Raw genomic sequence first — 23204 nt, 5'->3', positions numbered from 1 at the left:
TTGTGCCCTCTCAACCCAGCTTTCTTGACTCCGGGAAGAACTGGGAAGAAAAGGCTGAGTATTTTGTATTTTTAGTAGAGATGGAGTTTTGCCACGTTGGCCAGGCTGGCCTTGAACTCCTGACCTCAGGTGATCTGCCTGCCTTGGCCTCCCAGAGTGCTGAGATGACAGGTGTGAGCCACCGCAGCCAACCAGGAGGCACTATATAACTATTTGTTAAACAAATGAAGAAATGAATGCTTGTGGGCATCATTCATTCTGCAACAAACTTTTAAAAATTAATTCTACTTTGAAACAATTTCATACTTTCAGAAGAGTTACAATAATAATGCAAAGAAGTTCATCCAGATATCTCATTCAGGGTTAGCCAAACGTCCACAAAATACACTGTAGAGAGTAAGAGGATTCATTTCAGGGTCACTTGAGCAACGAATATGTATTGAGCACCTGCTACTATTGGATTACGTAACAGTCTCCTAACTGATTTCTTAGCTACAGCTATTGCACCCCCACCCCAGTCCCATACAGCAGCTTCCTTTTACTAATTTAATTTAGTTTTGAGGATCTCGCTCTGTCCCCCAAGCTGGAGTGCAGTGACACGATCTCAGCTCACTGCAACCTCCACTTCCTGGGCTCAAGCGATTCTCCTGCCTCAGCCTCCAGAGTAGCTGGGACCACAAGCACGCACTACCGCCCCCGGCTAATTTTGGTAGTTTTTGTAGCTACAGATAGGATAGAGATCTTTGTCTATTTTGTTCACTAAGTATTTCAAGCGCCTGCAGCTGTACCTGGTACATCTTTGTTGCTCAATAAAGAGCGGTTGAATAAACTACTGAAGGTATGCGGTACTGTTCTCGGTGCTGGAGTTACAGCAGAAAACTCCCTGCCTTCGTGGGATTCTCACTGGAAAGTATGCTTAGGCTTAAGCCATTTTCCAATCTTGGCCCAACCATTTTGTTCCCTGTGCGATTTGGGGTAAACTACCTAAAGCCTCCAAGTCTCACTTTCCTATCAATCGTTACCAAGATTAAACGGAAAAATAGAATTTGTATCGCATTTAGCATAAGAAATGCTTTAATATTTCTTTCCCTTCCTTTCAGGCTGGAGCCTGACATCTCTGCCACACGCTTAAGCGAGGTTTTCACAGGGACTTGGAAAGGTGCAAACAGGTTACTACGGCCAGGCTTACCCAATTGTTAAGTGAAAGTGACAGAGTGCTTAAAAGGTCTGGAAGGAGAAACCAGTGAGTGGCTAGGACCACCTACTCTGCCGTTTTGCCTCGGAAAAGCCTCGCCCGCTGCCGGGAGGTGAAAGTCTGGAGGAACCGAAGAGCAGGAAAAGAAAGGGGTGTCTGTCCACAACTGAAAACTACAAATCCCAGCATCACCCGCGGCAGACGATTACGGGTCCCATCAGGTTTCGCGGGCTGGACCGAGGGGGGCCTCTTGGGGCCTGCATTCGGGGTTCAGCCAGAGGGGGCGCCGGGCGTACCGAGGTAGTGGGGAGAAGCGGGTCGCGCTTTAACGGCGTTACGCAGACGCCTCTCACGGTCCGGACGTGACGTAGGGAGAGTTCCGGCTTCGGCCTCCGCCGCTGCCGCCGCCGCCGCTTTTACAGCCGCCGCCGCCGTCGCCCCTGCCGCTGTCGCCGCGGCTTGTTATTCCTAAAATGGCGCCGCTAGACCTGGACAAGTATGTGGAGATAGCGCGGCTGTGCAAGTACCTGCCAGAGAACGACCTCAAGGTGAGCCCTGCCGGGGCGGGAGCGCTGCTTACAGGCTCGCCCCTTCCGGCTGTGGGGCGCCCGCCGGCCCGCCCTTCCTCTCTCCCTGGGACCCCCGCCGGGTATCCCGTGTATCCAGTCTCTCCGCAGTGGAGGGCTCGCCCCGATGCCATGCCACCCGGTCCGACCCGGCGTGACGGCAAGGGTTGGGGGAACTAAGTCCCCTAAATGCTGTCCCAGTTGCCTCAGAGGGTATCGCAAGGGATTTCGCGGCCTCCACCCCAGGGTCGCCCCTTTTGGCCTTCGGGCTGCCCCAGGACCCGTAGCTGCAACAGTTTTGCTTAGAAGACTCAGCTTTCCACCCCATCCCAGGATCTCCGGCGGTCGCTGCCGAGCCCCCGCGACAGTGCCCTCCTGATGGGATCGTCCCCGCTGGAGGTGACAGGAGCGCAGAGTGGCCGGCGTCTGACAGGAGATGCCACCGGCTCTTGCAACGCGGCCCCAGTGTGTTTAGGTCTCGGAGGAAGGGGAAGGCGGTGGGTCCGAGTGGTTTGGTAGTGACGAGAGCGAATGTCAGGTCGTCCGTCTTCTCTGCTACTCCTTCAACTCCTCCAAATTGCCTTTCAGGACCGTGGGTTTTCTTCTGCTAATTCAGTGGTGAACCCGTTTCTGGGTATTTTGTTGAGTCTACTGAAGTGAAGAAAGTAGTTTCTTCTTGATAAATACAAATGCTTTCCCTTTAACCCCTTCTTAACTCAAGATTTCGTTTTCTTGGTTTTCTAAAGAAGATGAGTTCCTTGTTGCTCTTGAGTCCAAGTAAATGTATGTATGGGTAAAGGAATGCTTTTGATATACTGCTTTTCTTTTCAATTTATTATTTATTTATTTTATTTTATTTTTCTTTGAGACGAAGTCTCTGCCGCCCAGGCTGAAGTGCAGTGGCATGATCTCAGCTCACTGCAGCCTCCGCCTCTCGCTTTCAAGCGATTCTCCTGCCTCAGCCTCCTGAGCAGCTGAGATTACAGGCACATGCCACCACGGCTGGCTAATTTTTGTATTTTTAGTAGAGATGGGGTTTCACCATGTTGGCCAGGCTGGTCTTGAACTCCTGACCTTGTGATCTGCCCGCCTCGGCCTCCTAAAGTGCCGGGATTACAGATGTGAGCCACCGCGCCCGGCCATTATTATTATTTTTTATTGAAACAATCTCACTCTGTCATCCAGGCTGGAGTGCAGTGGCGCGATCTTGGCTCACTGCATCTCTGCCTCCTGGGTTCGAGTGATTCTCCTGCCACAGCCTCCCGAGTAGGTGGGATTACAGGCGCGTGCCATGACACCGGGCTGTTTTGTATTTTTAGTAGAGACGGGTTTTCGCCATGTTGGCCAGGCTGGTCTCGAACTCCTGACCTCAATTGGTCCGCCCACCTCGGCTTCCCAGAGTGCTGGGATTACAGACGTGAGACCCGCACCCGTCCTAGGTATGCTGCTTTTTTGAAAAGTGTTCATGCATTTGCTGAAACCAGTGCTTAGGTTTCTAACAGTGCTTATCAGCTTGTTCTAGTTATCTTACTCAGTGTATTCTTCAAAAAATATATTACTGTGGATTTTGTTTTGTTTGTTTCTTCTTTGGTACAGGAAGGTTGATGCTTAACATCAGGCGGCAAGTATGCACAATGTTTGAGACCACACATGCTGTTGTGAATGTAACTGAATTGTACTTATATGTTAATTTTATGAGGCATATTATATAGGGGAGTCATTCTTGTGCATTCTCCCGTTTTTAATAGGATAATTTAAAATAAGGATAGAGCCTTAGTTAGTAGCAGTGTAGCATACATACTCATCAGTCCTTCAGACATTTGTTTTGTGGCTTCTTTCTGCTGTGTGTGTTTCTTTTCTTTTTTTTTTTGGAATAAGAATACAACTAGCATTGGGATCCAATTCATGGAAAACTAACCAGACCTCTTAGTAGCATTATTAATCCTGTAGGTGAGGTTGACTATTGCATGTCAGTGAATTGATGTGAAATTTTTTCTTTTTATTTATCTTGTGTAAAGCTTTTTAAAACTTTGTGTTTATGATAAATAAAATTTTTTTTTTTTTTAAATGTAAACGTGTCTTGGCATGGCATAATCCCAGCACTTTGGGAGGCCAAGGTGGGCGGATCATTTGAGGTCAGGAGTTTGAAACCAGCCTGACCAACATGGGAAACCCCATCTCTACTAAAAAATGCAAAAATTAGCCGGGCCTCGTGGTGGGTGCCTGTAATCCCAGCTACCTGGGAGGCTGAGGCAGGGTGAATTGCTTGAACCCAGGAGGTGGAGGTTGCAGTGAGCAGAGATTACACCACTATACTCTAGCCTGGGTGACAGAGTGAGACTCTGTCTCAAAAAAAAAAAAAAAAAAGAGAAAAGAAATTGGGCCCTGAAATCATTTGAAAGATAATCTGGCCAGGTGCTATATCTCATGCCGGTAATCTCGGCACTTTGGGTGGCTGAGGCAGGTGATCACTTGAGGTCAGGAGCTCGAGACCAGTCTGGTCAACATTGTGAAACCCAGTCTGTACTAAAAATACAAAAACAAGCTGCGGGTGGTGGAGGGTGCCTGTAATCCCAGCTACTTGGGAGGCTGAGGCAGGAGAATCGCTTGAACCGGGGAGGTTGCAGTGACCCAAGATCAAGCCAGTGCACTCCAGCCTGTGTGACAGAGGGAGACTCCATCTCAGAAAAAAAAAAAGAATCTGTTGGACTTCTTTGGACCTCTTACTTTGATAAACATTAGATTTCCTTCTTAACGAAATATAGTTTTTAGACCACTTTATTTCCTATTGAACATAACTGCATTATACTTTGCTTGTATTTGTTTTTCTTTTTTTCTTAAAAAATTTTATTTTTTATTTTTATATTTTGGGAGACAGGGTCTCACTCTGTCATCCATGCTGTAGTGTGGTGGCACAATCATGGCTCACCGCCGCCTTGACCTCCTGGGCTGAGGCAGTCCTTCCACCTTAGTTTCCTTAGTAGGTGGGACCACAGACATGTGCCACCATGCCCTTCTAACTTTTATTTATTTTTTTGGTAGAGACAGGGTCTTGCTATGTTACCCAGGAGAGTCTTGACTCCTGGGCTCAAGTGAACCTCCCACCTCACTTCTCAAAATGCTGAGACAACAGGCATGAGCCACCGTACCCAGTCTATATCTATTCTTCATAAACTTAAAAAAATATATTAGGCCGGGCGCGGTGGCTCAAGCCTGTAATCCCAGCACTTTGGGAGGCCGAGGCGGGTGGATCACAAGGTCAAGAGATCGAGACCATCCTGGTCAACATGGTGAAACCCCGTCTCTACTAAAACTACAAAAAATGAGCTGGGCATGGTGGTGCGTGCCTGTAATCCCAGCTACTCAGGAGGCTGAGGCAGGAGAATTGCCTGAACCCAGGAGGCGGAAGTTGCTGTGAGCCGAGATCGCGCCATTGCACTCCAGCCTGGGTAACAAGAGCGAAACTCTGTCTCAAAACAAAACAAAACAAAACAAAACAAAACAAAACAAAACAAAACAAAGTATATTTTGGGCAATCAAGACAAAAAATAAATCTGAAATTTTCTTTATAAGTAGAGACTTTTCTTCTGTCTTGGAAATGTTTTTATCAGATTAATTTGTTTATATTGCTCATGTCTGGTGTATTTAAAGAAATTTAAGCCGGGCGCGGTGGCTCAAGCCTGTAATCCCAGCACTTTGGGAGGCCGAGGCAGGTGGATCACGAGGTCAAGAGATCGAGACCATCCTGGTCAACATGGTGAAACCCCGTCTCTACTAAAAATACAAAACATTAGCTGGGCATGGTGGCGCGTGCCTGTAATCCCAGCTACTCAGGAGGCTGAGGCAGGAGAATTGCCTGAACCCAGGAGACGGAGGTTGCGGTGAGCCGAGATCGCGCCATTGCACCCAACCCGGGAAAAAAAAAAGAAAAACCCCTCCCAAAAAAAAAAAAAAAAAAAAAAAAAAAAAAAGAAGAAATTTAATTTTGTTTCTGTTTCTTTGCATGAATAATTGCCTAAAATTAGTCAGGCCAAAAAAAATAAAAGGAAAATTTTTTTTCTGAGGCTATAAAGGCAAAAAAAAAAAAAAAGAAGATTTTATTAAGAAGAAAAGAAATCATTGAGGTCACTTGATGAACATGATGGAAAAGATTTGTTCTGGTAGAAAATAAGACAGAAATTTACCTATGTTTTAAATTGATTAGAAGATGGAGATACTAGATCAAATAATGAATGCATAGGATGTTCTAGAACTAATCACAGTTTTTGTTTTGCCACGTTGGAAATGGTCACATCACTACTGGATCAAATCTACGTAACTTTGTTTGTTTGTGTTTTTGAGATGGAGTCTTGCTCTGTTGCCCAGGCTGGAGTGCAGGTGCATGTTCTCAGCGCATTGAAACCTCCACCTCCCAGATTCAAGCGATTCTCCTGCCTCAGCCTCCTGAGTAGCTGGGATTACAAGCACCTGCCACCATCTCTGCTAATTTTTGTATTTTTAGTAGAGACGGGATTTCACCATGTTTGCTAGGCTGGGCTTGAACTCGGTGATCCACCCTTCTCAGCCTCCCAAAGTACTGAGATTGCAGATGTGAACCACTGTGCCCAGCATATATAACTGTTTTGAAGGAATAAGAATGTCATATGTGAAAGTGAATGGACCACAGTATAACCTTTCTTATAAAGAGCTCATGTGATTTTATCCACAAGAAAGCTTTCAGAGAGATTAATACAAGGTACAGACTCCATACCTGGCCAAGAGGAAGAATGAATGGTAAGGCAGGTTTGCTGAATACCTATACTTAAGTATTAATATTTTGGGGGAGCAGCGGTTCTATAACTTGGAGATTGTTTAATCTCTTGTACGGGTCTTAAGGGTGACATGTTTACCTGAGGTTTTTTTTTTTTTTTTTTTTTTTTTTGAGACTGAGTCTCACCCTATTGTCCAGGCTGAAGCACAGCAGCGCCATCTTGGCTCACTGCAATCTCCGCCTCCCAGGTTCAGGTGATTCTCCTGCCTCAGCCTCCTAAGTAGCTGGGATTACAGGTGCCTGCTAACATGACAGGCTAATTTTTGTATTTTTACTCTGTTGGCTAGGCTGGTCTCAAACTTCTGACCTCAAATGATCTGCTTGCCTCAGCCTCCCAAGGTGCTGGGATTACAGGCGTGAGCTACCATGCTTGGCCGAGTTGTTTGGTGGTTTTGCATTGAATTTTTCTTTAGGTACACTGAGGACAGCTGAACACGGTACAACGGGGACACACCATGGCTTTGTAAGAGGTTAGAAGAGTGTTTTCTATGTTTGTAAGACCCTTTCTTATATCTTGTCTGTCCTTATGGCCACATTTCATTTGTCTTTTTGGCCACAGAATTATATTCTCTTTTGTCTTATGAAAATTGTGTTATAACAATGTTCTGCAATAGAAATATCATGCTCACAAATGTAAGCTTCAAATTTTCTAGTGGCCATTAATTAATTTATTTATTTGTTGTCTTGAGACAGCATCTCACTTTGTTTCCCAGGATGGAGTACACTAGTGCAGACATGGCTCACTGCAGCCTCAAACTCTTGGGCCCAGGTGATCCTCCTGCCTCATCCCCCTGAGTAGCTAGGACTTTAGGCATGTACCACCATGCTTGGCTAATTTTTTACATTTTTTTTGTAGAGACGGTGTCATGCTTTGTTACCCAGGCTGGTCTCTAACTCCTGGCCTGAAGTAGTCCTACCACCTAGTCCTCCCAGAGTGCTGGGATTACAGATGGAAGGTACCGTGACTGGCCCACATTTAAAAAAAAATATAAAAACAGGCTAGGTGTGGTGGCTGACACCTGTAATCCCAGCACTTTGGGAGGCCAGGCAGGTGGATCACCTGAGGTCAGGAGTTCAAGACCAGCCTGGCCAACATGGCAAAACCCCATTTCTACTAAAAATGTAAAAATTAGCCGGGTGCACGTCTATAATCTCAGCTACTCTGGAGGCTGAGGCAGGAGAATCGCTTGAACCCTGGGCGGCGGAGGTTGCAGTGAGCCAAGATCGTGCCACTGCTCTCCAACCTGGGTGGCAGAGTGAGACTCTGTCTCAAAAAAAAAAATTTATATAGTACAAATACTAAATCATTTAATACTCCTGACACCGTGAATTGAGTACTAATATTTGCCCCATTTTTCAGATAGGTAACCGAAGTTGACACAGAGTTAGTAACTTTCCATAGTCATACAGCTAGTAAGTAAGTGAAACTTGGTGGGATTCAGACCTAGAGAATCTGGCTTCAGGGTTCACATTTACAACTATCATTTAAGCTTCTTTTATAAAACACCTGGTATGCCCTCTATTACCTCCCTTTTGAGCTCTAGCTCAGGTGCCACTTCCTCTATGCACGGCTCCTAGGTTCCACAGTCAGAATTTATTAACAATGATTAGAATTTACTTAGCCACTTATAGTTTTGAGAGCCCCTTCATGTTCATTCTGTCATTTACACAGTCTTTGTGATAGGCAGAACAGATATCAGGGCCAGGACTTGGTGGGGTTCAAGTGATTTTTTTCCATAGTGCCTCAACAGAGTACATATCTGAGTTTATTTGCTGTTTTAAAATTCCCATTCTAGGCCGGGCGTGGTGGCTCATGCCTGTAATCCCAGTTCTTTGGGAGGCGGAGGCGGGCGTATCACCTAAGGTTAGGAGTTCAAGCCTAGCCTGGCCAACATTGTGAAACCTCGTCTCAAAAAATAAATATATAAAATTCCTGTTCTTCTCTTTCTACACTGACATTGCTTTGCCCCATAGCATTTTATTGCCCCATTTTACCACTTAAAGTGTTCTGTCTTTTATGATAGCAAATATGTCTATCTCCATTATTAAACTGGAAGCTTCTTCAAGGCTAGATTCGTTCCTTGTTTTTGTTTGTTTGCTTGTTTTTGTTTTTGAGATGGAGCCTCTGTCCAGGCTGGAGTGCAGTGGTGTGATCTCAGCTTGCTGCAACCTGTGCCCTGCCCTAGGTTCAAGCTATTGTCTCGCGTCAGCCTCCCAAGTAGCTGGGATTACAGGTGCACACCACCATGCCTGGCTAATTTTTGTGCGTGTGTGTGTATATATATATATATATTTGGTAGAGATGGGGTTTCACCATATTGGCCAGACTAGTCTCGAGCTTCTGGCCTCAAGCGATCCACCCACCTCGGCCTCCCAAGGTGCTGGGATTACAGGCGTGAGCCTCTGTGCTTGGCCATTCCTTGTTTGTATTTTCTACAATTTTAGGACACTGCCTTGTATGTGATAATCAGTAAAAGTTTATTGACTCAAACTGTATACTGTTTTATGACAAATACTTGTTTATACTTGTTTCTTCTCTTCTTCTTTTTTTTTCTTTTTTTTTTTTTTGAGATAAGGTCTCAGTCTGTTGCCCAGGCTAGAGTGCAGTGATACAATCATAGCTCACTGCAACCTCAAACTCCTGGGCTCAATTGATTCTTCTGCCTCAGCCTCCAAAGTAGTTGGGAGTACAGTTGCACGATAGTGCAGCTCAGCTAATTAAAAAAAAAAAAATTTAAGGGATAGCATCTTGCTATGCTGTCTAGGCTGATTCCAAATGCTTCAAGTAATTCTTGTGCCTCGGCTTCTGAAAATGCTGAGATTACAGGTGTGAGCCACTGTGCCCAGCCAGCAAATATTTCTTTAAATGATTCCTTGTGTTAAGTACTGTTCCCTGTTGGTGCCAGTCAGATACTTATGTCTTTGAGGGGCTTTCAATATGGTAAGGGAGATAAAGAGGTAAACAAAGGCTGTAATAGAGGCTGCCCAGCGTGTTGGCAAACATAGAAGAAGCACTACGTAACTTTGGAGCCAGAGATGGTTTCATAAAGGAGCAATTAGGCTGAGCAGAGTTCAGCCTTCTGAAAATGAGAAGGAAAGAACATGCAAGCAGAATAAATACCATGTGCAATAGTATAGGGTAATCTGCAAGAATGTGGCTGGTTCGGGGAACTTGAAGTGGTTTAGTGTGGCTGGAGGTGGTATTGGAAAGAAAGATACCAAATCATAAAAGAGGCTGTTAAACTTAGATCATTATCTTTTAGGTGGTACGTGAACACTTTGAAATGTTTTTATGTTTTAGAGAAAAATTATACTTTGATTTGTGATACTGTTTAAAATGTAGCTAACTAAAAATAAAAGTAGATTCAAAGAATTGCAGGGATACGCTGTTGTATATGGTAGGAATATGGCAAAATCATGAAAATGGTATTTGGTGTTTGGGAAACATTGCTATAGACGGAGGAATACTCTTGAGGAATTTTTAAGAAGGACAATGACAGTAGGCTTTTGAAATGTTTATTCTGGCAGCACTGGGGACCATGGATTGAAATGGGCCAAAAATGTCAAAGAAACAGTAGGCCAGGTGATATGAGAGTCTGAGAGATGAGGCAATAAGTGAGTTGTGTTGGAAGGAAATGAGGAAGGTATAGTGGCACCTGTTGACAGATTAGGTCTAGGTTATGAGGAAGAGAGTTTAGTATAATTTCTTAGTTTCTGGCCAGGATTACTTAGTACCATAACTAGATTAAGGAATGCAGGAAATTTGGCTTGGGCCAAGTTAAGTTTGAGATGCTTTCAAGCTAAGATATTGAAATAGAGGTGTCCAGAATACTCTTGGATACTTAGGTCACTTAAATAACAACTACTTGATTGCCAAAGGTTCTCTAAACACTGATCTCATAATATTAAACGCAGGAGAAAGATCTAGTAGACCAACTGGGGACAATTTTGCCCCCCAAGGGATTTTTGGCAGTGTCTAGAGACATTTTTGGTTGTTACAGCTGGGGCAAGGGAGGGCTAGGAAGTTGCTATTGGGTATCTAGTAGGTGTAGATGTCAGAGATGTTGCTGAACATCCACAAGACAGCAAACAGTGCCCTCCAGTGAAGAATCAGTAGTTAGTGCCATGGTTGAGAAACTCTGATCTAGCCTAAGGATACAGATACTACCTTCTGGATTGTAAGGGTGCAAATATCATTGTCATTCCGGATTCCTAACTTCTTTCTCCCAGTGATCTGTATGATAGTAGAGACTTTATGTAAAGGCTATGTGAAATATAATGTTAGCTAGACATTTATTGAGTTAGTTAGCTAGTTGAGATGAGGTTTTGCTATGTTGCCCAAGCTAGTCTTGAGCTCTGGGCCTCTAGCCATCTTCCTGCCTTGGCCTCCCAAAATGCTGATATTACAGGTGTGAGACACCACACCTGGCTGTGAGTTATTTATTTATTTATTTAGAGGTGGCTGTTGTTGCCCAGGCTGGAGTGCAATGGTGTGATATCGGCTCAGTGCAACCTTCGCCTCCCAGATTCAAGCGATTCTCCTGCCTCTCCTGCCTCAGCTTCCCAAGTAGCTGGGATTACAGGCATGCACTGCCATGCCTGGCTAATTTTTGTATTTTTCATAGAGACGAGGTTTCACCATGTTGGCCAGGATGGTCTCCATCTCTCAACCTCGCAATTCACCTGCCTTGGCCTCCCAAAGTGTTGGGATTACAGGCATGAGCTGCTGTGCCCGGCCAAGGCTGGGCCCTTTGAGGCCAGTGTGTGTGTAATTGGTTGACTCACATAGGGTTTATAGTGAGGTTTCATAGACTTCTTATTTTTGTGTGTGTGTGATAGCAGTTTGTAAGCTTCTGCCAAACTAGAGATGAGAGGCAATAGTTTTGGCTTAGAGACATAGCTCTCTAAATTCTCAGTTGGGATCAGCAGACATGGCAGGCAGTCACAGGAAGCAGCCGTAATTTTACTCTAGTTAGCGTGCCTGGGCCCTGGTTGAAGGCTGCTGCTAGGTAGCTTACATGTGTTCTCCAGACACTCAGCCTTTGAGATTGACAGAGTTTCACAGTGATGTTCTTCAGTTTATAGTCCACTGTTAACTTTCAGGCTAGCACATAGTGTATGGGGTAGCAACCAGGGATGATTTGAAGTTTAGGAGGCCTTCGGAGCTAGGAGAACCAGTCACATGTCAGTGAAAATTCTGGCATATTGAAATATGGGAACCATGGGGTCCCTCAGGAATCTGTTTTGGGATTAGTTTCTTTTTTTTTTTTTCTCCCCGAGACAGAGTCTCACTTTGTCACCCAGGCTGGAGTGCAATGGTGCTGTATCGGCTCACTGCAACCTCTGTGTCCTGGGTTCAAGCAATTCTCCTGCCTCAGCCTCCCGAGTAGCTGGGACTACAGGCACATGCCACCACGCCCAGCTAATTTTTTGTATTTTTAGTAGAGACGGGGTTTCACCATGTTGACCAGGATGGTCTCGATCTCTTGACCTCGTGATCCACCCGCCTCGGCCTCCCAAAGTGCTGGGATTACAGGCTTGAGCCACCGCGCCCGGCTAATTTTTGTATGTTTAGTAGAGACAGGGTTTCACCATGTTGGCCAGGATGGTCTTGAACCCTTGACCTCGTGATCCACCCGCCTCTGCCTCCCAAAGTGCTGTGATTACAGGCATGAGCCACTATGCCCAGCTGTGATTAGTTTCAAAATGTTAAATAATTCACTTTGTTCCAAAAGGGGTATAGCATGGTTTACAAAGATGCATTTGGTATAGCAAGATAAATTACAATCAAATAAGAAAAAGGAAACAGAAGATAAAGATAGGAAACCAAAATGGAGCCAGTAAAAGTAAGAAAGAATAGTATGTAAAATAAAAACTGTGATGACCAGGTTACTTCTTAGAAATTAGGCCCTAAGCATTCTAACAGCCTATGGAAAGACGGAAGCTGATCATTCTGAACATACTCAGAGTCTGTGAGTTGGTAAAAACAAACAAGTTTCTCAGGGAAATCACATCTATTCCTGATAGAGGGAGCAGAGAAACGTTCCTCCCCTGGGTCCTACTTGAAGCCTATTGTTTAATCATGGTATCCTATGTACCTTATTTGCAGGCTACACAGTGACAAGCTCTGTAGAGGATGGTTTCCTATAATGTCTCTCAATACAGATTGATGGCATGACATGTAGTGTAGTTTGGGAAAAAGCAATTGAAAAAGGAGGGCAGTATAATGTAGGGTGAGTATAGGCTCTCTAGAGGATAGTCTGGCTTAATTCAGGGTGGAGTTTACAGTCTTTTTTTGTTTGCATAATATTTTAGTAGTTGATCTTTATAGGGGTTTACATAGTGGAGCCCCCAAGTTTACAGGTAGCAAACAATTTCCTAATGGTGGCCAACCTGAGAGGTCAATATTGTAGGAAATAGGGAACTTTTCTCTCCAAGAGGTGTGTTATAGAAAGAATGAAAGATGAGCTTCTGGCTGGATGCAGTGGCTTGAACCTAATCCCAGTGCTTTGGAAGTCCAAGGTGGGAGGATCACTTGAGGCCAGGAGTTTGAGATCAGCTTGGGCAGCATAGTGAGACCCCATTTCTACAAAAAATATTAAAAAAAAATAGCTGGATGTGGTGGTGGATACCTGTAGTCCTAGCTACTTGGGTGGCTGAGGCCAGAAGATCACTTGACCCCAGGGGATCCAGGCTGCAGTGAGCTATGATTGGGCCACTGCACTCCAGCCTGGGCAACAGTGAGACCCCGTCTCAAAAAAAAAAAAAAAAAAAAAGATCACCTGATGAGCTTTTTTTTTTTTTTTGAGCTAGAGTGTGCTCTTTCACCCAGGGTGATCACAGCTCACTGTAGCTTCAACCTCCTAGACTCAGGCAGTCCTCCCACCTCAGTCTCTTGAGTAGCTGGGTCTATGAGTACATGCCACTGTGCTCAGCTCATTTTTTTTTTTTTTTTTTTTTAGATGGAGTCTCGCTCTTGTTGCCCAGGCTGGAGTGAACTGTCACAATCTTGGCACACCACAACCTCTGCCTCAGGTTCAAGCGATTCTCCTGCCTCAGCCTCCTGAGTAGCTGGGATTACAGGCATGCACCACCACGCCTGCCCAATTTTTGTATTTTTAGTAGAGACGGGGTGTCTTTGTGTTGGTCAGGTGGGTCTCCAACTCCTTACCTCAGGAGATCCGCCCACCTCAGCCTCCCAAAGTGCTGTGATTATAGGCATGAGCCACTGCGCCTGGCTGCTAATTAAACAATTTTTTTTGTAGAGGTGAGGTTTCACTATGTTGCCCAGGCTGGTCTCAAATTCCTGGACTCAAGCAATCTGTCTGCCTCCCAAAGTGTTGGGATTGCTGGTGTGAGCCATCACACTCAGCCAGGCCGTTTCTTAAAAGATGTGAAATCTGAAAGGGTGGAGTGTAGATGGGCCTAGTGACTGACAACATGAAGGCCTTATAGGGAACTGACTTGGAAACAAAACAGAAAATGCTTCCCACTCCTGCACAGATTATAGGAAAGCACTTCTACAAGAACCTTAGTGGTAGTGGAATTCTTTGAGAACATTTGATGAGGTTACATGAAAAAATATTGCAGATATTAATTGAGCAGAGCGTTACAGTATACCCAAAGAAGGTAGGTAAGGCCCTATGATAGGTACTTAAAAGCATCATTATATTGTTTTAATTTTAAAATTATATACTATTAGAAAAAAAATTTTGAAGTATTAATTGCTTTTAGATAACCTAAAAATAGCAGCGCTTTGGCCAGACATGGTGGCTCATGCCTGTAATCCCAGCACTTTGGGAGGCCAACGTGGGTAGATTACCTGAGGTCAGGAGTTTGAGACCAGCCTGGCCAATGTGGTGAAACCCTGTCTCCACTAAAAATACAAAAATTAGCTGGATGTGGTGGTGGATGCCTGTAATCTCAGCTACTCGGGAAGCTGAGGCAGGAGAATCTCTTGAACCTGAGAGACGGAGGTTGCAGTGAGCCGAAATCATGCCATTGCACTCTAGCCTGGACAATAAGAATGAAACTTCATTAAATAAATTAATTAAATTAAATAAAAAATTATATTCATGGTCCCCCACCCTCCAGACCAAACCTAAACAAATCAAAATCGTCTGCTCTTCTAAGAAATAGTTGATAAGCCAGATTTCATTAAAGTTAAAAACTTTTGCTTTGTGAAAGACCCTGTCAAGAGAATGAAAAGATGATCCATGTACTGAGAAAAAATATTTGCAATAGACATATCTGATAAAGTATTGTTATCCAAAATATACAGATAACTTTTTTTTTTTTTTTTTGAGATGGAGTTTCACTCTTGTTGCCCAGGCTGGAGTGCAATGGTGCGGTCTCGGCACACCACGACCTCTGCCTTCTGGGTTTAAGCGATTCTCATGCCTCACCTTCCCAAGTAGCTGGGGTTACAGGCATGCACCACCATGCACAGCTAATTTTGTATTTTTAGTAGAGCTGGGGTTTTTCTGTTTTTTTTTTTTTTTTTGAGACGGAGTTTCGCCCTTGTTACCCAGGCTGGAGTGCAATGGCACGATCTCGGCTCACCGCAACCTCCGCCTCCTGGGTTCAGGCAATTCTCCTGCCTCAGCCTCCTGAGCAGCTGGGACTACAGGCACACGCCACCATGCCCGAGCTGGGGTTTTTCTATGTGGGTCAGGCTGGTCTCAAACTCCCGACCTCAGATGATCTGCCTGCCTTGGCCTCCCAATGTGTTGGGATTACAGGCGTGAGCCACCGCGCCCAGCCTACAGAGACCTCTTAAAACTTAAGAAGAAGATGAACAATCCGATTAAAAAATGGACAAAAGGAAATTGCTGTCAGATCATGCCAGTATTTCAGAATAGTTGTGCTCAATTACATTCTCATCACCTAGGTGTGAAAGTGGAAGGCACATCATAATGTGTTTTCCTCAGTTCTCATAATCTTGCATGGACATGAACATGGACATAGTAAAATGGAGTTTCCAGATTAAAAGCAATGGAAGATAGAAGGGATACCTTAGAAACTGTCCAGAAGAACCTGGCTGCAGGAAGGCTAAGGGATCCACGGGTCCTCAATGAAGCTTGGAGATGTGTGGGTGGCTTTGCAAAGAATGTTTTCTTTGTTGATGCATTATTACAAAGATTCAAATGGGGATTTGCTGCCTTTGTGGTAGCTGTACGAGCTGAATATTACCTGAAGTCCCAGAATCAAGATAAGAAATCTGAAGATAATACCCAGAAGTATCATAGTGGTTTCTTAACTTTCTAAAACAAGATTTCTTCACTGTAGTCTACTTGCCTGGTTTGTGTCTTAAAGAGTGTTAATAAGATTGGTCGGGCATGGTGGCTCACGCCTGTAATCCCAGCACTTTGGGAGGCCAAGGCGGGTGGGCCACAAGGTCAGGAGTTCAAGAGTAGCCTGGCTGATATGGTGACACTTCATTTCTACTAAAAATACAAAAATTAGCTGGTCGTGGTGGTGAATGCCTGTAATCCTAGCTACTCGGGATGCTGAGGCAGGAGAATTGCTCGAACATGGGAGGTAGAGGTTGCAGTGAGCCGAGATTGTGCCACTGCACTTTAGCCTGGGTGACAGAACAAGACTGTGTCTCAAAAAAAAAAAAAAAGAATATTAGTAAGATTTAATAAAATAAGTATATATATGCCAAAAAAACGGACAAAAGACACCTCATCAAAGAAGATATAGTAATGATAAATAAGCACATGAAAAGATGCTCTACCTCCTGTGTCATGGGGGAAATGCAAAGTGAAGCAACCGTGAAATACCACTGTATACCTATTAGAATAGCCAAAATCCCCCTGACAGTACCGATGCTGATGAAGATGTGGAGCGACGAGAATTCTCATTCATTGCTGGTGGGAATGCAAAATGGTACAGCCACTTTGGAAGACAGTTTGGCAGTTTCTTACAAAACTAAATATACTGTTACCATGTAATTCAGCATTCCTGCTCTTTGATATTTACCCAAATGAGTTGTAAACTTAAAATCCATACAAAAACCTATACATAGATTTTTATAGCCACTTTATTCATAATTGCCAAAACTTAGAAGGAACCAAGATGTTCTTCACTAGGTGGATGAACAAGCTGTAATACACCCAGACAATGAAATATTATACAATGCTGAGAAGAAATGAGCTATCAACCCATGAAAAGACATGGAAGAACCTTAAATACATATTACTAAATGAAAGAAGACAACCTGAAAAGGCTACGTACATATGATTCCAGCTATATGACATTTTGGGAAAGGCAAAACTATAGAGACAGTGAAAAGATCACTGGTTTTCAGAGGTTCGAGGGAGGTGAGTTTGAATAGGTAAAACTATTCTGTATGATACTATAATGGTAGGTACATGTCATTATACAATTTTCAAAACTCAGAATATACAATAAGAATGACCCTAACGTAAACAAACTGTGGCCTTTGGATGATAATGATGTCAGGGTATGCTCATCATTTGTAACATGCATCACTGAGGTGTGAGATGTTGATGAGGGGAGGCTGTCTGGGAGGAAGGGTAGAGGTAAATGGGAAGTCTGTACATTTTTCTTTCTTTCTTTTTTTTTTTTTTTTCCCCTCTTTATGGAGAATGAGGTTCCTCTTTATTGCCCAAGCAGGTCTTGAACTCCTGGGCTCAAGCAATCCTCCTGCCTCTGCCTCCCTAAGTGCTGGAATTGCAGGCATGAGCCACTGTGCGCAGCAAGGGAACTCTGTACTTTATGCTTAATTTTGTTGTGAAGCTAACACTGCTCTAAAAAATAAAGTCTATTTACAGGAGTAAAAAAAATACAATAAAAAATCTACTTTCCCTGAACTTGTAACTATCTCAGTAAAGATTATTTCCAGACTTCTAATTGTTTAAGCCAGAAACTCCCAAGTCATCTTTGATTCTTTACTTTCTCTTAACACCCTGTATCCAGTTGGTCATAAATCTAGCAGATGCTACATTCAGATAACATCTGGAATCTATTTTCCCTGTTTTCTACTTTTACTACCCTGTCCACGCCAGTTAACTTTTACCTAGGTTATTATAGAAGACACAACTGATCTCGCTGCTTACTCCTTTGTCCCCATTCCAACCCCAGCCCAGCCTCCCCTCCACCACCATCAATCCAGTTTCTTTTTTCTTGTTTTTTGAGAAACGGTCTCACTCTGTGACCCAGGCTGGAGTGCAGTGGCACAAGCTCACTGCAGCCTTGACCTCCCGGTCTCAAGGGATCCTCGCACCTCAGCCTTCCAAGTATCTGATACTACAGGCGTATGCCACCACGCCTAGCTAGTTTTTTTATTTTTGTAGAGACAGATTTTGCCATGTTGCCCAGGCAGGTCTTGAACTCCTGAGCTCAAATGCTCTGCTCGCCTCTGCCTCCCAAAGTGCTAAGATTACAGGCGTGAACCACTGTGCCTGGCCAGTTTGTTTTCAACATAGCCGACTTAGGATCATGTCAGTCTTCTGCTCAAGAACTTGTGATGGCTTCCTATTAAACTCAGTAGAAGCCCAGGTCCTTATTTTCACCACCAGTGACCGAAATAATTCTGTGACACTCTCCTGTTTTTCGTCTCATTCAGTTTACTCTAAACACACCAGCCTTGATGATGTTTCTTAGACAGCAAGCATGCTTCACATCAGGGCTTTTGATGTTTATTTCTCTGCCTTTAATACTGTGTCCTCATAGCCTTGCGTCTTTCTGATTTTTGCTCAAAATTCACTTTATCAGTAAGGCTTCCATACTCTCCCTATTTAAAGTAACAGCACCTACTCCCCACCCCAGCACCGCATCCCTCTTCTAGTGTGTCTGCTTTCTCTGTACCTCCTTGATATCACTATCTAACAAATTACTATTATATATTTTACTTATTTATTGTCTGTCTCATTCTATTAGAATGTAAGCCCCTCAAGAGCAGAGCGTTAAGTCTGTTTTGGTCATTACTATCTACTTTGTGTCTAGAGCAATACCTCATAACATACTAGGCACTCTATAAATGTTGCATTGAACAACTAACTATTCAAGATAGCATAGTGGAAAAGTGGTAGGAAACTTGTATTCTAGATCTGTTGCTAAGATTAAGTAGCATCTCAGTCTTATTATCTGAGTCAAGCAAGAAATTTGGCATAGGTGATTGCTAATACAAAACAGAATTTTGTAATTCTGAAAGAACCTTAGAGAACATCTTTAAGTATAAAGCTTAAGGCTCAAAGTTCAGAAACATTGTTCCACTCACCAGTATCTTTTTCTTTGTTTTGTTTTTTTTGAGACGGCGTCTCACTCTGTCACCAGGCTGGAGTGTGGTGGCGCGATCTTGGCCCACTGCAACCTTTGCCTCCCGGGTTCAAGTGATTGGCCTGCCTCAGCCTACCGAGTAGCTGGGACTACAGGCTGCGCCACCACACCCACCTAAGTTTTGTATTTTTAGTAGAGATGTGGTTTCACCATGTTGACTTGAACCCAGGAGGTGGAGATTGCAGTGAGCTGAGATTGTGCCATTGCACTCCAGCCTGGTGACAGAGTGAGATTCCATCTCAAAAAAAAAAAAAAAAAAAAAAAGAATGGCTGGTGTGCAATGGTGCAGTGTTGACTTACTGCAGCTGCTACCTCCTGGGTTCAAGCAATTATCCGATTATCCTGTCTCAGCCTCCCAAGTAGCTGGGATGATAAGCATGTGTCACCACGCCTGGCTGATTTTTGTATTTTTTTTTTTTTTTGAGACGGAGTTTCGCTCTTGTTACCCAGGCTGGAGTGCAATGGCACGATCTTGGCTCACCGCAACCTCCGCCTCCTGGGTTCAGGCAATTCTCCTGCCTCAGCCTCCTGAGTAGCTGGGATTACAGGCACGCACCACCATGCCCAGCTAATTTTTTGTAGTTTTAGTAGAGGCGGGGTTTCACCATGTTGACCAGGATGGTCTCGATCTCTTGACCTGGTGATCCACCCACCTCGGCCTCACAAAGTGCTGGGATTACAGGCTTGAGCCACCGCGCCCGGCCTGATTTTTGTATTTTTAGTAGAGATGGGGATTTACCATGTTGGCCAGGCTGGTCTCAAACTCCTGACCTCAAGTGATCATCCTGCCTTGGCCTCCCAAAGTGCTGGGATTACAGGTGAGAGCCGCTGTACCCAGCTGGCTCCTCAGTTTTAGATTTGAATTTTATAATTATAGCTAACCTTTTTATTTGAGAACAATCCAAGATCATCACCTCATGATGTTGACATTTCTTCAGTTTTATGTGTGTGTGTGTATTCAGTTCATTGCAGTTTTATTGGTAAGAGCTCGTTTATCCAACACTACAGTCAAGATACAGAACAGTTTAATCACCACAAGAATTCTTCGTGTTATCCTTTTATAGCCACACCCACTTCCTTCCTGCAGCTCCTAACTTCTGGACCCCTGGCAACAACTAATCTGTTCTCCATTTCTATAATTTTCTCATTTCAAGAATGTCATATAAATGAGACCGGGCACAGTAGCTCACGCCTGTAATCCCAGCACTTCAGGAGGCCGAGGCAGGGGCATCACCTGAGGTCAAGAATTTGAGACCAGCCTGGCCAACATGGTGAAACTTCATCTCTACCAAGAATACAAAAATTAGGCCGGGCGCGGTGGCTCAAGCCTGTAATCCCAGCACTGTGGGAGGCCGAAGCGGGTGGATCACGAGGTCGAGAGATCGAGACCATCCTGGTCAACATGGTGAAACCCCGTCTCTACTAAAAATACAAAAAAAATTAGCTGGGCATGGTGGCGCGTGCCTGTAATCCCAGCGACTCAGGAGGCTAGGGCAGGAGAATTGCCTGAACCCAGGAGACGGAGGTTGCGGTGAGTCAAGATCGCGCCATTGCACTCCAGCCTGGGTAACAAGAGTGAAACTCCGTCTCAAAAAAAAAAAAAAAAAAAAAGAATACAAAAATTAGCTGGGTGTGATGGTGTGCGTCGTTAATCCCAGGTACTTGGGAGGGCTGGGGCACAAGACTCACTTGAACTGGGAGGCAGAGTTTGCAGTAAACTGAGATTGTGTCACTGGAGTTCAGACTGGGCAACAGAGCAAGACTCTATCTCAAAAAAAAAAAAAAAAAAAAAAGGACTTAGTGCTTTGGGAGGCTGAGGGGGGCAGATCACCTGAGGTTAGGAGTTCACAACCAGCCTGGTGAAACCCTGTCTCAATTTTAAAAAATGCAAAAATTAGCTGGGCATGGTGACATGCACCTGTAATCCCAGCTACTTGGGAAGCTGAGGCAGGAGAATTGCTTGCACCTGGGAGGTGGAGGTTGCAGTGAGCTGCGATGGAGCCACTGCAGTCCAGCCTGGTCAACAGAGTGTGACTCCGCCTCAAAAAAAACCCCCCAAAACATAAAAAGGAATAAAAGAATGTTATGTAAATGGAATTATAGAGTATATAACCTTTTGGGATAGTTTTTTGTTTGTTTTTTGTTTTTTCACTCAACAACCTGGTAAATCCAGGTTGTTGTGTGGTGGTATTCATTTCTTTTTATTGCTGAGTAGTAATACATGGTGTGGATGAACCAAAATTTGTTTAACCATTCACTCATTGAAGGACATCTGATTTGTTTCTAGTTTTGGGCTATTATGAATATACTGCTAAGAATATTTATATACAGATTTTGAACATGTTTTTATTGCCAAGAATACAATTGCTAGGTCAAATGTTAAGTGTGTGATTTGCAATTTACTTTTTAAAATTAACGGATAAAAACCTTTTACTGGCCAGGCATGGTGTCTCACGTCTGTGATCCTAGCACTTTGGGAGGCCGAGGTGGGTCGATCACCTGAGGTCAGGAGTTCGATATCACCCTGGCCAACATGGTGAAAACCCATCTCTACTAAAAATACAAAATTAACCAGGTGTGGTGGCACACGCCTGTAATCTCAGCTACTTGGGAGGCTGAGACAGGAGAATTGCTTGAACCGAGGAGGTGAAAGTTGCAGTGAGCCTAGATCGTGCCCACTGTACTTCAGCCTGAGCTACAAAGCAAGATTCTGTTTAAAAAAAAAAAAAAAGCCTTTTACTGTTAAAACTATTTCTTCTATTTCTTTCTTACTTTTTTTTTTCTTTTTTGATGAAAAGCATCATTTTACAGTTCCTGTAAAGCTGTCTGTCTCTTAAAACTTAGTTTCTCTGTAGATAGTTTGCCTTGCATTGTGAACTCTGTGACAGCTGGCAGAAATCTAGCCCCCAAATTATCGCAGGGTACTTTCCTATCAAAAAGTGTACTTGGTCTTTCTAAGTATTAGACCTTGTATATGTCTTATTTTGGTATTTTATCTTTAGTTTTTAATGTTTATTACATTTACCTTTTATTTTCTCTTTACAGCGACTTTGTGACTATGTTTGTGACCTCCTCTTAGAAGAGTCAAATGTTCAGCCAGTATCAACACCAGTAACAGTGTGTGGAGATATACATGGACAGGTAAAATTTTGTGAACAGATTTTTAAGTTTTGTACTGCTTGTGATCCATGTGCATTTCTGCTTGTGCTTCAAAATTAAAACAACAGAAACAACAAACACAACTGGTTGGTTGCCTCAGTCTCTGTGGCACTGATGATTCCTGGCTTACTGTTTTGGTGAATAAAAGCAGTGGTCAAATTAGTTATGGAGTTTGTTGATATTACATTTGTGAAGTGTATAATGCAGCATTATTTTTCTGTGGAATGGTGGGGTTGTGGGCTGGTGGAAGATATAAAATAGAAACATATACTGCTCATAAGAACTATGATTAACAGGAGATGTTTTGGTACTTTGAGTTCATTGTTCTACTCATGTTGTATATTGTTGAAAATTTATCATTTTTTTAGTAGAAATGAGAATAACAAAGGTTCAGAAGAATAAAATTGTTGGTCCGTGATGTCATAGCAAATCACTGATAAATGAGCTAGAAAAGATTTAGTTCAGTTTTTCATCTGCTGGGTGTGTGTAAGAATTTCAGAGCAGTAGCTGGGCGCGGTGGCTCAAGCCTGTAATCCCGGCACTTTGGGAGGCCGAGGCGGGTGGATCACAAGGTCAAGAGATCGAGACCATCCTGGTCAACATGGTGAAACCCCGTCTCTACTAAAAATACAAAAAATTAGCTGGGCATGGTGGTGTGTGCCTGTAATCCCAGCTACTCAGGAGGCTGAGGCAGGAGAATCGCCTGAACCCAGGAGGCGGAGGTTGCGGTGAGCCGAGATCGCGCCTTTGCACTCCAGCCTGGGTAACAAGAGTGAAACTCCGTCTCAAAAAAAAAAAAAAAGAATTTCAGAGCAGCAACAGGAAAGTCATACCTCATATTTAGATTCTGTTGTCAGTGTTTAGCTTAATGTATATTTGTAGAATTTTTTCACAGGGAAATGAAAGCTGAACAGATTACTCATAGATTGATATATGCATACAATGTAGTTGGGGCTATAAGACTTAATAATACGGCCGGGCGCGGTGGCTCACGCCTGTAATCCCAGCACTTTGGGAGGCCGAGGAGGGTGGATCACGAGGTCAAGAGATCGAGACCATCCTGGTCAACATGGTGAAACCCCGTCTCTACTAAAAATACAAAAAATTAGCTGGGCATGGTGGCGCGTGCCTGTAATCCCAGCTACTCAGGAGGCTGAGGCAGGAGAAT

General features: G+C 43.8%; 1 protein-coding gene across 1 annotated transcript in view; it reads left to right on the top strand.

Moving 5' to 3' along the window:
- The first annotated feature begins 1221 nt into the window (after nt 1–1221).
- PPP6C (protein phosphatase 6 catalytic subunit) overlaps nt 1222–23204 on the top strand; it is a 43227-nt gene continuing 21244 nt past the window's right edge. The window contains exons 1-2 of the mRNA XM_032251589.1: nt 1222–1743; nt 21923–22018. Of these exons, the coding sequence (XP_032107480.1) occupies nt 1669–1743; nt 21923–22018 (171 nt within the window). The 5' untranslated portion in view covers nt 1222–1668. The remainder of the gene's footprint in view (nt 1744–21922; nt 22019–23204) is intronic.

The sequence above is a fragment of the Sapajus apella genome, unplaced genomic scaffold (genome assembly GCF_009761245.1).
Source record: "Sapajus apella isolate SASKATOON/1434 unplaced genomic scaffold, GSC_monkey_1.0 scaffold76, whole genome shotgun sequence".
In the NCBI taxonomy this organism is placed as follows: domain Eukaryota; kingdom Metazoa; phylum Chordata; class Mammalia; order Primates; family Cebidae; genus Sapajus; species Sapajus apella.
The sequence above is the reverse complement of the archived record's forward strand: the minus strand, read 5'-3'. Positions and strand labels throughout refer to the sequence as shown.